The 15,264-nt window shown below is 62.2% G+C and overlaps 2 gene segments (V, D, J or C); both read right to left on the minus strand.

The window, feature by feature from the left end:
- The window catches only part of LOC100937468 (Ig alpha-1 chain C region-like), a 189,317-nt gene that overhangs the window by 58,096 nt on the left and 115,957 nt on the right, over positions 1-15,264 (minus strand).
- On the minus strand, positions 2,284-8,563 carry LOC129049954 (immunoglobulin heavy constant gamma 3-like; the record flags this gene model as incomplete). The annotated part of the segment is given in 9 exon segments: positions 2,284-2,659; positions 4,783-4,913; positions 6,193-6,507; positions 6,605-6,934; positions 7,053-7,097; positions 7,262-7,306; positions 7,449-7,502; positions 7,646-7,696; positions 8,089-8,563. Coding segments are annotated over 9 exon segments (1,530 nt in total), but the record flags the coding sequence as incomplete, so codon positions are not given.

Below are 15,264 nucleotides of genomic sequence, written 5' to 3' on the forward strand. Positions count from 1 at the left end.
CCAATGTCTGTGCATTTCCTGTGACCCAGGAGGGTCTTTCTCAAGACTTGAGAGCTGCTCCCTGAAGTGTCCCCACTGGTAAGGATGGGGCCTGTGTCTCCAGGCTCTGGGAGGACGGAATCCTGACCTCAACAGTGGCCAGCAAGGACACAGCAGGCCCCATCCCGGGGACGCTGACCAGCACTGGGCAACTTTTCCCTTCCCCGACGACTGAGCTCCGAGCCCCCTCCCTGCTCCCTCTACCACCTCCCTTTACAAGGCTGTGGCCTCCGCACAGATGAAGGTGAGTCCAGGTCATGCCGGACTCTTTCTTCTGTTGCAACAGTTATTTGTGTGGAAAATCCGTCCTTGCTGCATGACCAAGTGCCCAGGGGGATGCTGAGACAGGATGAATGTATTTTGCATGTGAGAAGAACATGAATTTTGGGGGGCCAGAGTATGGACTGTGATGGGTTAAATTGTGGCCCCTACAAATTCATATATTGAAGTCTTAATCGCTGGCCTCACAATGTGAGTGTATTTGGAGATGGGGTCTTTACAGAAGTCATTAAGTTCATATGAGGTCACTAATCTAATCCGATGTGTTCTTCTAAGAAGAGAAGCTTAGGACACGGGCACACAGAGGGATGGCCATGTGACCACCAGGGAGGAGACGGTGTCTACAAGCCAAGGAGAGAGGGCTTGAGAGAAACCAGCCCTGCCCGCACCCTGATCTCAGATTCCTGGTCTCTAGGCCTGGGAGGATCCATGTCTGCTCTGTGAGCCGCCCCGCCGTGGTCCTGAGCTGATGCACACAGATCTGACACCCATCTCTTGATTCTGGAAGGCCCTCTGTGTGGCTCTGCCTGGCCAGCCTGAGCCAGCTCCCAGCCTCAACCCAGCTTTCCCTGGAAGCCCTGCCCCCCACAGAGTGACCAGGGCCGGCAGCACCGTGCCCAGCAGGAGGAGAAACTGCATCCATGTAGAAAAGAGGAGAAGCCCCTGGGGTCCATGTAGCGATAGGAGCCAGGGAGGGCCGCTTGGGCAATGCGTGTGGCTGCAGGAGGCAGGGGGCGTGTGCAGGGAGCCCCTGAGGTGCAGCTCGACCAGCCTCCTCCTGACTGTGCTTCCCACCGGGGGCAGGAGACGCGTGGACACAGGAAGGCGGCTCCCATCACGAAGTACAAGACTTAAAAAGGATATTTTATTGCCATCAAAAAAGAAACATTAAAGACAGTTAATGAGCTTTAGAAAATTTAAAAGAAGAAGAAAAGCTACCAAAGCTGAAATGGTGGCACCTCCTTCGAGTGAGCCCGGGAGTCCTCCCTGACGGCCGAGGCAGGCGCTTGCCGCACTCCCGCTCGAGCTTCCCTTCCTGTCTGTGGATTCTGCAGGACATTCACGGAACGGTGTGACGGGGGCAGCAGAGCGTGGGGGTCTCTGTCCAGCACTCGTGGCCAGCAGCCCCGCTTTCGCAAGAACACGGGCACCCTCTTTGTCGTCTTGCCTCTCCACTCGGTGCCCCCAGAGTGGCTGCTTGTTCCTGCTGCACGAGACCTGGGGCTGAACGCCAGCCTCTGTGATGAGTTCTGGCTGTGTCCAGGCTCCTGGCTCTCCTGGTGTCCCTCCACCTCTCTCTCAGATGCTCCTGGGCCTCCTCTGTCCTCAGGCCCCACCAAGGCTGAGTCTTGCCCGCCTGGGACCTGGTCACCAGCCTTCTGTGGGAGGCCTGTCTGGGCAGATACCCACCCCTTCCTTGGGCTATCCTCACCCTTGCACTGTGGGGCTCCTGCAGTGGCCACGTGGCCCAGGCTCGTCTCCGAGTGATCTCGGTGGACTGGAGTGGGTGGGAGGTGGCAGTGTCCTGGGCCTGGCCCCTTCTCTCCCCAGTGCAGACTCTGGGGCTGGCTGTCCCTGCGGGTAGAGTTCCACCAGAGAATCCAGCAGAGTGGGCAGGCAGCCAAGGGGTGGTGCGGGCACCGAGACTCTGTTCCAAGGAGCCAGAGAGCAGCGTTCTTTGCTTGAAATCAGAACAACCTCATTCCTGTCGTCAGGAGTTCACGGGAGTGCCCGGAATGGAGGCTGGCTGGCTGCGGGCTGGGAGGAAGGCCGTCTGAGTGAGCCTTCGCAGCTCTCCGAAGCCTCCCCAGCAGGGCCTGGTGGTGCTGTGGCTTCCCTACCTTGGCAGCTGATGCTCCCACTCACCATCTGGAAACCACGCCTGTGTTCAGGAGGCTGGCGTGGACGGGGTTGGCTCCAGGGCCAGCTCCTGCCTGGGTGGGGGCCTGGGATGCCGGTTGCTGCCTCCTTTTGTGTGAGCACCTGGCGGTCCGGAGGGCAGGGACGTCCTGCTGAGGGGACACCTGGCCCCCAGCGCCCTGCATGCACCAAGCAGCGGAGGTCTGGGCTAGACCTGCTATGCACAGGGTCTGGAAGGGGGGCGTGTCAGGGGTCAGAGGGCGACTGCGAGGCCAGAGAGCCATGGGGTTGAGGGCGGTGAGGTCAGGGGGCAGGTGTGGCCTGGGTGGTGGCTGAGCATGGCCCACGGCTCCTGTGTGGGGTCTGGGCGGCCCTGGACACCCCGCAGAGGGTGGCCCTAGGCCCCCTGCCTGATCATGTTCCTGTAGTCGGGGACGATGGTCTGCTTCAGGTCCACCACCGAGGAGAAGATCCACTTCACCTGTAGGCAAGGCACAGCACAGGGGTGACGAGGCCACAGCCCTGCCCCCGAGCCCCATCCGCCCTTCAGGCCACCCACCTGCCAGGGCCTCACCACTGCCTGCTCTGAGGCCTGGACATGGAGAGCAGAGCCAGGGCAGCAGCAGCGTGTGGACAGCACAGAAGACAGCATCAGGTGGGGACAGCACAGGGGACAGTGTCAGGGAGAGGTGGGGACAGCATGGAGGAGAGTGTTGGGGACAGGTGAGGACAGCGTGGAAGAGAGTCTCAGGGACAGGTGAGGACAGCATGGAGGAGAGTGTTGGGGACAGGTGAGGACAGCGTGGAAGAGAGTGTCAGGGACAGGTGAGGACAGCGTGGGGGACAGTGTCAGGGAGAGGTGGGGACAGCGTGGGGGACAGTGTCAGGGAGAGGTGGGGACAGCATGGGGGACAACGTTGGGGACACGTGGGAACAGCGTGGGGGAAAGTGTTGGGGACAGGTGGGGACAGTGTGGGCAACAGTGTTAGGAACAGGTGGGGACAGCATAGGGGACAGTGTCAGGGAGGGGTGGGGACAGTGTGGGGGACAGTGTCAGGAACAGGAGGAGACAGCATGGGGGACAGTTTTGCATACAGGGGGGAAAGCATGGGAGACAGTGTCAGGGACTGTAGGGGACAGAGTGGGGGAGAGTGTCAAAGACAGGAGGAGACAGTATGGGGGACAGTGTAGGGGACAGGAGGGGACAGCATGGGGGACAGTGTCAGGATCAGGTGGGGACAGCATGGGGGACAGTGCCGGGGACAGGTGGTGACAGCACGGGGGACAGTGTTGGGGACAGGAGGGGACAGCATGGGGGACAGTGTCAAAGACAGGAGGAGACAGCATGGCGGACAGTGTGGGGGACAGGAGGGGACAGCATGGGGGACAGTGCCAGGAACAGGTGGGGACAGCATGAGGGACAGTGTCAGGGACAGGAGGGGAAAGCATGGGGGACAGTGTCAGGGACAGGAGGGGACACCATGGGGGATAGTTTTGGGGACAGGAGAGGACAGCGTGGGGGACAGTGTCGGGGACAGGTAGGGACAGTATGGGGGACAGTGTCAGGGATGGGAGGAGACAGGAGAAGACAGCATGGGGGACAGGGTCAGGTACAGGTGAAAACAGTGTGGGGGATATTGTTGGGGACAGGAAGGGGCAGCCTGGGGGACAGTGTCAGGGATAGGAGGAGACAGGAGAAGACAGCTTGGAGGACAGTGTCGGGGACAGGAGGGACAGTGTTGTGGAGGAAACAGCATGGGGGACATTTGGGGAAAGGAGGGGACAGTGTGGGGGACAGCATTGGTGACAGGTGGGGATAGCATGGGTACACTGTCGGGGACTGGTGGGGACAGTGTGGGGGACAGTGTTGGGGACAGGTGGGGATAGTGTGGGGGACAGTGTAAGGGACAGGTGGGGACAGCATGAGGGAGAGGAGGAGACAGTGTGGGGGACAGTGTTGGGGACAGGAGGGGACAGCGTGGGGGACAGTGTTGGGGACTGGTGGGGAGAGTGTGGGGGACAGTGTTGGGGACTGGTGGGGACAGCATGGGGGACAGTGTAAGGGACAGTTGGGGACAGCATAAGGGAGAGGAGGAGACAGCGTGGGGGACAGTGTTGGGGACAGGTGGAGACAGTGTGGGGGACAGTGTCAGGGATGGGGGACAGCATCAGGGGCATGTGGAGACAGCATGGTGGACACTGTTGAACAGGTGGGTACAGCGTGGGAGACAATGTCACGGACAGTTTATGACAGTGTGGGGTACAGTGTCAAGGACAGCTGGGGACAGCATGGGGGACAGCTTCAGGGACAGGTGGGGACAGCGTAGGGGACTGTGTCAGGGACAGTTTGTGACGGTGTGGGGTACAGCATCAGGGACAGGTGGGGACAGCATGGGGGGACAGCATCAGGGACAGGTGGGGACAGCATGGGGGACACTGTTGGACAGGTGGGTACAGCGTGGGGGACAGTGTCAGGGACAGTTTGTGAGAGCGTGGGGGACAGCGTCAGGGACAGGTGGGGACAGCCTGGGGACAGTGTCAGGGACAGTGCGTGACAGCATGAGGGACAATGTTAAGGACAGCTGGGGACAACGTGTGGCCGACCTTGAAGAAGGTGACGGTGGCACTGTAGCACACGCTTAGCAGGAAGAGTGTGATGAAGATGGTGATGGTCGTCCACAGCCCGTCCAGCTCCCCATCCTGCGCCTCCGCACAGCTCTCCTCCAGTTGCAGCTCTGGACAGGAAGGGGGTGGTCAGTGCTGTGTCCCACTGGGCTCGGGCCTCTGGGGGTGATTCCCTCTGTGGCGGGACCCAGGATGTAGGGCCCGGCCGGGATGGGCCAACAGTGTCCTGAGGTCAGCTCCCCACAGCTGCCCACCTCCCCTCAGCCAGACACCCGGCCCTAGATAGCGACCTGGCCCTCAGCAGGACCCACTCCCCGTCTCCCGTGTCCCTCCCTGAGGCCCAGAGGGCAGGAGGATGTGAAGCTCCCCCCTCATGTGACCTCAGCTGCAGGGAAGGGCGGTATTGGGAAGTGGGCCAGAGCCAGGGATGCGACATGGCGTGTGTTCCCCTGTGTGTGGGGGCCTGTGTGTGTGTGGTGGCTGCAGGGGCACCCTTGTGAGAGGAGGGCTGGGTTTGTGTGAGCTGGTCAGCATGTGGAGAAGCTGCTGAGTGGCTCGTGGGCCTTGAGGTGCTGCGTGGGGCTCGTGGGGGCCTGTGTCCGAGGAGTGCTCACGTGTGCGAGGACCTTGCTCTGGTCTGGGTGCTGTGCAAGTCGACCGGGTGAGGGTCCGTGTGTGAGGCGTGCACGTGTGTGTGTGGTGGCCGTGTGGCCGGCCAACCTCAGTGCTGGGTTTGTTTAACGGGTCTGGGCTGAGTGTGTGTGGGCATCTGGACCAGTCCCTCCATAGGGCCCGAGAGTGCATGTCCCCAGGAGTCGGTTGTGTCCCCATGTGGGTTCGAGGCTGGGCAGATCTGCCAGGGGTTAGTGCCATGGGGGTAGATGGGTGAGGGAGAGCCTGTCCCTACCCACATGGACTAGGCATGCTCCCGAGCGGGTACGGGGGTCTGAGGACAGGGAGCTCACAGAACAGGACAGTCTCCTACAGAGGCAGGGGCTGTGTGTCTGTCCCCAGGGGCTCCTAGGGCTTCTCGTGGCTCAGCCCAGGGCAGCTGCTGCTGGAGGGAGGGCCACGCTGGCAAAACCCCCACCCTGCTGAGGGCAGCCCCTGGCTGAGCCCCACCCTAGGCGGCCCAGGCACACCTGCACAGCCTGGGCCAGTGTGGGGACACTGGGACCCGCTCTGCCTCCCTCATGCCACTCAGGCCTCAGACTCGGCCTGACCCACGGAAAGAACCATCACAGTCTCTCAGGGGCCCAGGGCAGCGCTGGGTGCTTTATTTCCATGCTGGGCGCCTGGGAAGTGTGTACATGGGGTGTGTGCCAAGCATCCTCGCGCGACCCCGAGAGCCCGGGGAGTGGGGGCTTGCTGGCCGTCGTACTCATTTACCCGGAGACAGGGAGAGGCTCTTCTGCATGAAGTGGTTGTGCAGAGCCTCATGCATCACGGAGCATGAGAAGACGTTCCCCTGCTGCCACCTGCTCTTGTCCACGGTGAGCTTGCTGTAGAGAAAGAAGGTGCCGTCGGAGTCCAGCACGGGAGGCATGGTCTTGTAGTTGTTCTCCGGCTGCCCGCTGCTCTCCCACTCCACGGCGATGTCGCTGGGGTAGAAGCCTTTGACCAGGCAGGTCAGGCTGACCTGGTTCTTGGTCAGCTCCTCCCGGGATGGGGGCAGGGTGTACACCTGCGGCTCTCGGGGCTGCCCTGTAGGGACAGAGGTTGGCACAGCGGTCACTCTCAGGGCAGAGGGTGGGCCGAGCCGGCCTCTGTCCATGTGGCCCTCGCCCTCCGCGGGTCCCACCTTTGGCTTTAGAGATGGTTTTCTCGATGGGGGCTGGGAGGGCTTTGTTGGAGACCTTGCACTTGTACTCCTTGCCGTTCAGCCAGTCCTGGTGCACGACGGTGAGGACGCTGACCACACGGTATGTGCTGTTGAACTGCTCCTCCCGCGGCTTTGTCTGGGCATTGTGCACCTCCACGCCGTCCACGTACCACCTGAACTGGACCTCGGGGTCTTCGTGGCTCACGTCCACCACCACGCACGTGACCTCAGGGGTCCCGGAGATCATGAGGGTGTCCTTGGGTTTTGGGGGGAAGAGGAAGACTGACGGTCCCCCCAGGAGTTCAGGTTCTGAGGAAGAGATGGAGTCGGATGTGTCAGCAACCGGCTGGGGCCTGTCCCTGGACGCAGGCTACTCTAGGGCACCTGTCCCGCCTTGAGCTGGAGGGCGAGGCCTGGGCTGGCTTACCTGGGCACCGTGGGCACGTGGGAGGTGTGTCACAAGATTTGGGCTCTGCAGAGAGAAGATTGGGACTTACTGGGATCTGGGATGGAGGCGGACACGTCAGCACTCTGCTGGGGTCTGTCCCTGGATCAGGCTACTCTCGGGCTCTTGTCCTGCCTTGAGCTGGAGGGCGAGGCCTGGGCTGGCTTACCTGGGCAGGTAAGCTGGCTTACCTGGGCACCGTGGGCACGTGGGAGGTGTGTCACAAGATTTGGGCTCTGCAGAGAGAAGATTGGGACTTACTGGGATCTGGGATGGAGGCGGACACGTCAGCACTCTGCTGGGGTCTGTCCCTGGATCAGGCTACTCTCGGGCTCTTGTCCTGCCTTGAGCTGGAGGGCGAGGCCTGGGCTGGCTTACCTGGGCACCGTGGGCACCGTGGGCACGGGGGAGGTGTGTCACAAGATTTGGGCTCTGCAGAGAAAAGACTGGGAGTTACCGGGATCTGGGATGGAGGCGGACGCGTCAGCACCCTGCTGGGGCCTGTCCCTGGACACAGGCTACTCTAGGGTTCTTGTCCCACCTTGAGCTGGAGGGCGAGGCCTGGGTTGGCTTACCTGGGCACGGTGTGCATGGGTGAGTTGTGTCATCATGTGGGATTTTGAGCTCTGCAGAGAGAAGATTGGGAGTTATTGGGATCTGGGAGGAGAGAAGGTGTCTGAGCTGAGGGAGTGGAGAGTTTGGCCTTTGGGGTGGGCTTAGGTCAGGGGCAGGGTCCTCCCGGATATGGCTCTTGGCCGGTCTGAGCGCAGCACCTGCCCCTTTGTGCGCAGGGCCTGGGGTAGGGGCATCCAGCCTGTGCCGGCCTGGAGCCTAGTGGAAAAAGCCAGAAGACCCTCTCCCTGAGCATGAGTGGGGCAGGAAGAGGCCTCCGGGTGAGGACACAGACGGGGCCTGCCTTGCTGCCCTGGGCTGGGGCTGCACAGCCGGGGTGTGTCCAGGCAGGAGGGCTGAGCCTGGCTTCCAGCAGACACCCTCCCTCCCTGCGCTGGCCTCTCACCAACTTTCTTGTCCACCTTGGTGTTGCTGGGCTTGTGATCTACGTTGCAGATGTAGGTCTGGGTGCCCAAGCTGCTGGAGGGCACGGTCACCACGCTGCTGAGGGAGTAGAGCCCTGAGGACTGTAGGACAGCCGGGAAGGTGTGCACACCGCTGGTCAGGGCGCCTGAGTTCCACGACACGGTCACCGGTTCGGGGAAGTAGTCCTTGACCAGGCAGCCCAGGGCCGCTGTGCCCTCAGAGGTGCTCCTGGAGCAGGACGCCAGGGGGAAGACCGATGGGCCCTTGGTGGAGGCTGCAAGAGAGGTGGCGCCATGTGACCGCGGTGTGGGACAGAGCTGGGCCCAGGGCGCAGAGGCCCCTCGGTTCTTAACTGTCCACGAGGGTCCAGGCAGGGTCCAGTGTCTGGGCTCACGGGCATTGGGTGTGCACCTGGCTGGCGCCACCTGCCTCACCTTAGCCCCCTCCCTGCCCCAAAGCCAAGGTCAGGCCCGGCCTGCCCCAGAAAGCTTGCAGGACCGGTGGCCCTGCGGTGCCCTTCTGCAGGCATCCCTGCAGCCTAGGAGGCGGGGCTCGGTAGCCAGGTCAGCACTCTGTGTCTGCCGGGAGTCAGCACAGTCCAGGGCCTCTAGCTTGGCCTCAGCTCTGGCCATCGGTGCCACCTCAGGGACGGCTCATGCCCATCGATCCCACTCCAGCCTTTTATGGGTGCCTGGCTTGACCAGTGGACACTCTTCTCAGATGGCTTCTCATGAGTTGCCCGAACCCCCTGAAGCCCCTGACCCTGCCGCCCCAGCGTGGCCCTCCCCTAGTGAGTGGGCCTGACTTGCCCAGTGCCCTGGTCATAGCCTGCCCTCTGCCCTCCAAGGCACTTGTCTTCTGTGCAGCACAGGGGCCAGACACTGCATAGGGTTGGTGCCCTTCAGCCCATGGGCCCCAGAACCCCCTGCCTTGGAATAGCCCCCTGGGAGCCGCCTCCTCAGCCTCTCCCCTCCTTTCCCCTTAGCCCCAGTGTGCACCAGCTCAGGTCAGGACCCTGAGTGCCTGGATGCCCCCTGCCTCCCCAGTGTCCTGCGTTACTTCTGGAGGCTCAGTCAGCACACCCTCCCCCTCCCAGCCCTGGCCTGGCCTTCTCGGCCACGAGCCCACCTCCTCCCTCTCTCCAGAGCTTCCCCCGGCAAGGTCCCTGCTGGGCTCAGCCCAGGCCCCCCAGTACAGGTAGTAGTAGCCTTGCACATGCCCTTGGCCCTCCCCACCCTGCATGGTGCCAGGACCCCCAGGCCACAAGGAGGACCCATTTCTCTCTGCTGCTGGCCCAGTGGCCCTGGAGTCCCACTGCAGGTCGGGTGTGCCCCTGACCTCCGAGGAAGCTAAGTGCCCTGCCCTCAGCCAGGCCATCCCCTCTGCTCAGCCCCAGGGCCCCGCTCACTACCCCTTCCCCTCACCTGCACCACAGGCTCTGGCCGACTCTGTCCAGGCCCTGAATGGGCCCCTCTGGCTCCCCTCTGCTGCTACGCTGCCCTGCACCACCTCCACTCAGCTTCATTGTGCTAGTGGCCCTGGCTCCTGGCAGCCCATCTTGTTCCTTCTGGAGCGCCAGCTTAGAGGCCTTCCTGCCCAGGGTCTGCTGGGGCCAGCCCTGGGACCCTCCTGGTCTCAAGCACACGTTCCCCCTGCAGCCAGACCTGCCCCTGCCTGAGAGCTCAGCCCTGAGCCCTCGAACACCTTCCCTTCTCCATCCCAGCTCGCCCTTGCCAACTGCTCAGAGGGATGGGCTCACACTCCCTTCCCTGCACCAGGAGGCTGCACTGCGCTTTCACCAGCCCTCAGCTGTGGGCTGCCAGCAACTACCCAGCTCCTGCCAAAGTCTGGGAGCTGAGTGCTGCCTCCTACCCGCCGTGCTCACCTGTGGCTGCCTTGCCCTGATCTCTAGTGCCTGTGCCCTGCTTGTCCTGCCTCCCACCGGCCCTGCTCACCTGCGGCGGCTCTGCCCTGGTCCTCTGAGCTCCAGTGCCTGCCCCTTGCTCCTCCTGCTTCCCACCAGCCCCTGCTCACCTACCGATGATCTTCCCTGGCCCTCTGAGCTCCAGGGGCTGCCCACCTGCTCCCCCTGCTCCCCACCGGCCCTGTTCACCTGCAGCTGCTCTGCCCTGGCTGGCTGAACTGCAGAAGCTGCCCCCTGCTCTCCAACCTCCCACCGGCCCTGCTCACCTTCTGATGCTCTCCCGTGTTCCCTGAGCTCCAGGAGCTGCCCTCTACTCGTTCTACCTCCCACCAGCCTCTGCTCACCTGCGACTACTCTGACCTGGTCCCCTGAGCTCCAGGGGCTGCCCCCTTCTCCTCCTGCCTCCCACCAGCCATGCTCACCTTCTGATGCTCTGCCCTGGTCCCCTGAGCTCCAGGAGCTGCCCCCTGCTCATCCTGCCTCCCACCAGCCATGTTCACCTTCTGATGCTCTGCCCTGGTCCCCTGAGCTCCAGGAGCTGCCCCCTGCTCGTCCTGCCTCCCACCAGCCTTGCTCACCTTCTGATGCTCTGCCCTGGTCCCCTGAGCTCCAGGGTCTTCCCCCTGCTCATCCTGCCCCCCCAACAGCCCCTGTTCACCTTCAGATGCTCTCCCGTGGTCCCCTGAGCTCCAGGAGCTGCCCCCTGCTCGTCCTGCCTCCCACCTGCCCTGCTCACCTGTGGCTGCTCGGTCCTGGTCCCCTGAAGTCCAATGCCTGCCCCCTGCTCACTCTGCCCTCCCTCAACAAAGGACAGCAATGTCACTCAGGCCACTGTTGCCCCCCCTGCCTGTCCTGGCACCCTCTGTCCAGGTTTGGGCTGTTTTTCTGGCCTCATTTTTCTTTTTGCAGCACTTGGCGTGTTCCCTATGCTGTGGAGCAGCCCCAGGGTCCAAAAAGGTCTCCCCAACAGAGCCCCTTGCCCATGCCCATGTGCCCCTCCTGGATGAGCTCCCGGATCCTCCCGTCCCTGCACTGCTCCTGCTCTGGAAGCCTCTCCGGAACCTCAGCTCCTCAGTGGCCTCTGCTCTTCTGGGTCAGCTCCCTGAACCCATGGAGCCTCAGCCCCTCCCCTCGCCCCAGGCCTGCTGCGCTCTGGGCCTTTCTGGGCCTCCCTGGACTCTTCCCTCCTCCCACCGGTGCGCTCAGCACAGCTCTCCCCTCCTCTCCGCTGCTGACCACAGCCCTGCTCCCCGCCAGCAGGTGCCCCAGCCCCATCAGCTGGCCCTGAGCCCAGCCCCTGTCCCTCCCCTGTCCCTGCCTCTGCCTCTGGGCTCCTTGGCTTCCACCCTCCTGTCCTGCTGCCACGCTCACCCTCCCTGCTCTGCTCCTGGCTCACCTGCTGTCCTTGGTCCTGGCTGAGAGGAGGGCCCCACAGCCAGCACTGCTGACCCTGCCCTGGGCTCCGGAGATGCTGCAGGCCTGGACAAGCCCCTCCGTTCACCTGGGGCCTCTCCTCCTCCCTCGTTCTGCTGCCTCCTCAGCTCAGGTCAGTCCTGGCCATCCTGGCATCACCCCACGGCCGGCTGTGCCGCATCCCGTCATGTTCCTCGTGCTCCCAGCCCGGTCGCCCTGGAGGCCTCAGTCAGCCTCTGGTGTGTCCTGCCCTTTTGGCTTGGAAGCCCCTGCCCACAGTCCCTGTCATCTCGCACTGGGTGGGCATCGGTGCCTGAAGGCTGCCCACCTCCCCCGTGCTGTCTCCTCTTGGGCCTCCATGTGGGGCCGGCCTCGCCCCAGCATCTCCCCAGCCTCTTGCAGCCTGTTCAGCAGCTCAGGTCCAGGAGAGCCCACGACTGCCCCCAGGCTCTGTCCTTCTCCTCCTGAGCCTGTGCCCCTGCCCTGTGCTGACCCCACTCACCAAGGTGGGGGTCTCAGCCCTTCCTGTTCTGGCGCAGTACTTGTGGGCAGCCCCGCCCCCACCGTCAGCTGCTATTTGTCTTCCTAGGAAATCACAGCTCGGCCCCCAGGTCCCCAGGGGTGTGAACTCCACACTGCAAAGACTAAGAACAGGATTGAAACCGGCGGCACCGCTTACTTCCTGAACTTCCCTTTTCTTCTGGTGGTTTCTGTGTCAGAGGGCGAGGGGGAGTCCAGACACAGCTGAGGCTGCCTCATGGGTGTGTGGGGATGGGGGTGGTGGCTGCCCCCATACTCCTCCATACTCACAGGAGAAGGTGGGGAGCCCTGACCTTGTGTGCTGCTCTTTTCTCTGTCTCTGAGTCCCTGGGGCTGGACTGAGACTGGCAGCGATTATGACCATTCTGCCCGTGGTCTCAGCCTCTCAATACCTGGGCCTCTCACCTGAAGCTTCTGGCCCCCACTGGGCCCTGGTGGCTGCTTTTGCCTGGGCCTCTTTCCAGCTGGCTCTCACTCATGGTGCAGGGAGGGGAGTGTGAGCCCATCCCGCTGAGCAGCTGGCAAGGGCGAGCTGGGATGGAGAAGGGAAGGCATTCCAGAGCTCAGGGCTGAGCTCACAGGCAGGGGCAGGTCTGGCTACAGGGGAAACATGTGCTTGAGACCAGGAAGGTCCCAGGGCTGGCCGAGTGGACCCTGTACAGGAAGGCCTCTGAGGCTGGCGCTCCAGAAGGAACAAGATGGGCTGCCAGGAACCAGGGCCACCAGCTGTGCTCCTGGGGGCCGAGGGGACGTGGGACACGTGGATGAACACACTGAAACTGAGTAGAGGTGGTGCAGGGAAGTGTAGCAGCAGAGGGGAGCCAGAGGGGCCCATTCAGGGCCTGGGCAGAGTCGGCCAGCGCCTGGGGTACAGGTGAGGGGAAGGGGTAGTGAGCAGGGCCTTGGGGCTGAGCAGAGTGGATGGCCTGGCTAGGGACAGGGCACTTAGCTTCCTCAGAGGTCAGGGGCACACCTGAGTTGCAGTGGGACTCTGGGTCCACTGGACTAGAAGCAGAGAGAGAAATGGGGCCTGCCTTGGGCCTAGGGGATGCTGGCACCATGCAGGGTGGGGAGGTCCAAGGGCAGGTGCAAGGCTCCTACCTGTGCTGGGGGAACCTGGACTGATCTCAGCAGGGATCTTGCCAGGTCGAAGCTCTAGAGAGAGGTTGGAGCTGGGCAAGGACGAATGTGGAGGTGGGAGGTAGCAGGGGACAGGATGAGACCAGAGGGACTGGGCAGACGGAACGTCTGAGGAGGTGTCGCACAGGAAGTGTCCAGAATGGAATAGGAAGTGTCCGGAATGGAAAAGGAAGCATCCAGCATGGAACAGGAAGCGTCGAGAATGGAACTGGAAGCATCCAGAGTCAAACAGGAAGCATCCAGAGTCAAACAGGAAACATCCAGTATGGAACAGGAAGCATCCAGAGTGGAATAGGAAGCATCCAGAGTGGAACAAGAAACGTCCAGCATGGAACAGGAAGCATCCAGAATGTAAGAGGAAGCATCCAGAGTGGAACAGGAAGCATCCAGAGTGGAACAAGAAACGTCCAGCATGGAACAGGAAGCATCCAGCATGGAACAGGAAGCATCCAGAGTGGAACAGGAAGCATCCAGCATGGAAAAGGAAGCTGCTCTTGGCTTGTGGAAGCAGCGCCATCTTCACAGGGGGTTCTCCCCACGTGCTGTCTGTGCCCAGATTCCCCCTTTTCATGAGGACAGCAGTCATATTGGATCAGAGGCTTGCCCTACTCCAGGGTGACCTCATCTGAACTTGATCGCACCTGCAAAGACTGTTTCCAAACAAGGTCACGTTCTGTGGTCCTGGGGGTTAGGACTTGAACACATGAATTTATAGGGGACACATTTTAACCCAAGACAGTTTGCCCTCCGCTCCCCCCATAATCATGTCCTTCTCACATGCAAAATCCCTGCATCCCATAGCAGCATCTCCACGATGGCTAACCCCTTCCAGCACCAACTCTTAGTCCACAATCTCAGCGAAATATCACCGGCATCAATTGTGGGAGAAACCCAGGGTGAGATTAGGAGAGAAAGCACAGCAGGGGTGGCGAGCCTCCTGCCCCACTCCGGCCCCAGTGAGGCTGTGTGCACTGTGTGGGTGTGCCTGGGGCTCCACTTGCCCTCCCATGTACCTGCTCATTTTCCCCAGGCTGTGGGCATTTGGGGCAGGGGCCTCAGTGCCCGGCCTGCTCTCTCCCGGTTCTATCCAATGCCCCAAGCTGTGCTGGGCTGCAGGGGCTGGGCAGGGTGGGCCTCCAGGAAGGAGGACGGCTTCCCAGCTGGGGTTCCATCTCTGGCCTCTGCCAGCCTTGAGATTCCCGGTCCTCTGTGTCTCCCTGCTGGGGCCCACCAGTCCTGCTCAGCTCTGAGCCCCAGGTCCGTTCTCACCCTGCTCTGCTTTTCCTTGGGGTGCTGGCCCTGCCCTGGCCTCCAGAAATGGCCCCTGCCCCCACCCCTTCCTGTCTGAGGGGCCGGGCTGTTCCTGTCCTGCCCCGCATGTGCCCGGGTAGGTCCAATAGGCACAGTGCCTACGGCCCCTCCTGCCCTCTTCGGGCCTTCACGCCCAGCCATGCCAGCAGCCTCCCTCAGTGGCCTGGGCCTTCGCCAGCGCCCGGCTCTGTGTCCAGCTGCTCCTCCTGTGGCCCCACAGTGCTGCCCCTTTCCCTCAGTGATGGGGACTGGACTGCCTGGGAACGGGCTGTGTCTCAGCTGTACACACCCGTGTGTGTCAGTGTGTGCATGTGAGTGTGTGTGTGTGCTGGGGTGTGTGTGCAGGAATGCTTGTGTCTGGGGGTAGGGGGAGCGTCTGCCTTCCTATCCCAGGCCTGGAATGGCCGTGCCAGGGTTGGTGGGAGCAGTGTGTGCGAGGACAGTGCTGCTTTGACGTCTGTGTGTGGCTGGTGGGGGTGGGAGGACGTGGTGTGGCACGAGTCTCGGGCTTCCCATCTCCATCCAGCTGTTCCCGCATGGCTGTGCTCCTGAGGGTTTAGAGCAGCCCAGGGGTTCAGGAGGCTGTTGGGACGCTGGAGGCAAGCGCTGGCAGGGATGGGGGTGGGCTGGCCAGGCAGCATGGCCAGGGGGCTTGGAGCCGGGGCAGTGAACCATCCCCCAAATTTTTAAAGTTTTAAAAGTCATATTTACTCAAGTGTAGTTTACATTCAGTATAATCCATCCTGTTACATGTGAGTTTCAACAAATGCACAGTCATGCAACCACCACCATAATCCAGACGAACAGTTGCAAGAAGATGTAGAATGT

The sequence above is a fragment of the Pongo abelii genome, chromosome 15, assembly GCF_028885655.2.
Source record: "Pongo abelii isolate AG06213 chromosome 15, NHGRI_mPonAbe1-v2.0_pri, whole genome shotgun sequence".
Taxonomy (NCBI): domain Eukaryota; kingdom Metazoa; phylum Chordata; class Mammalia; order Primates; family Hominidae; genus Pongo; species Pongo abelii.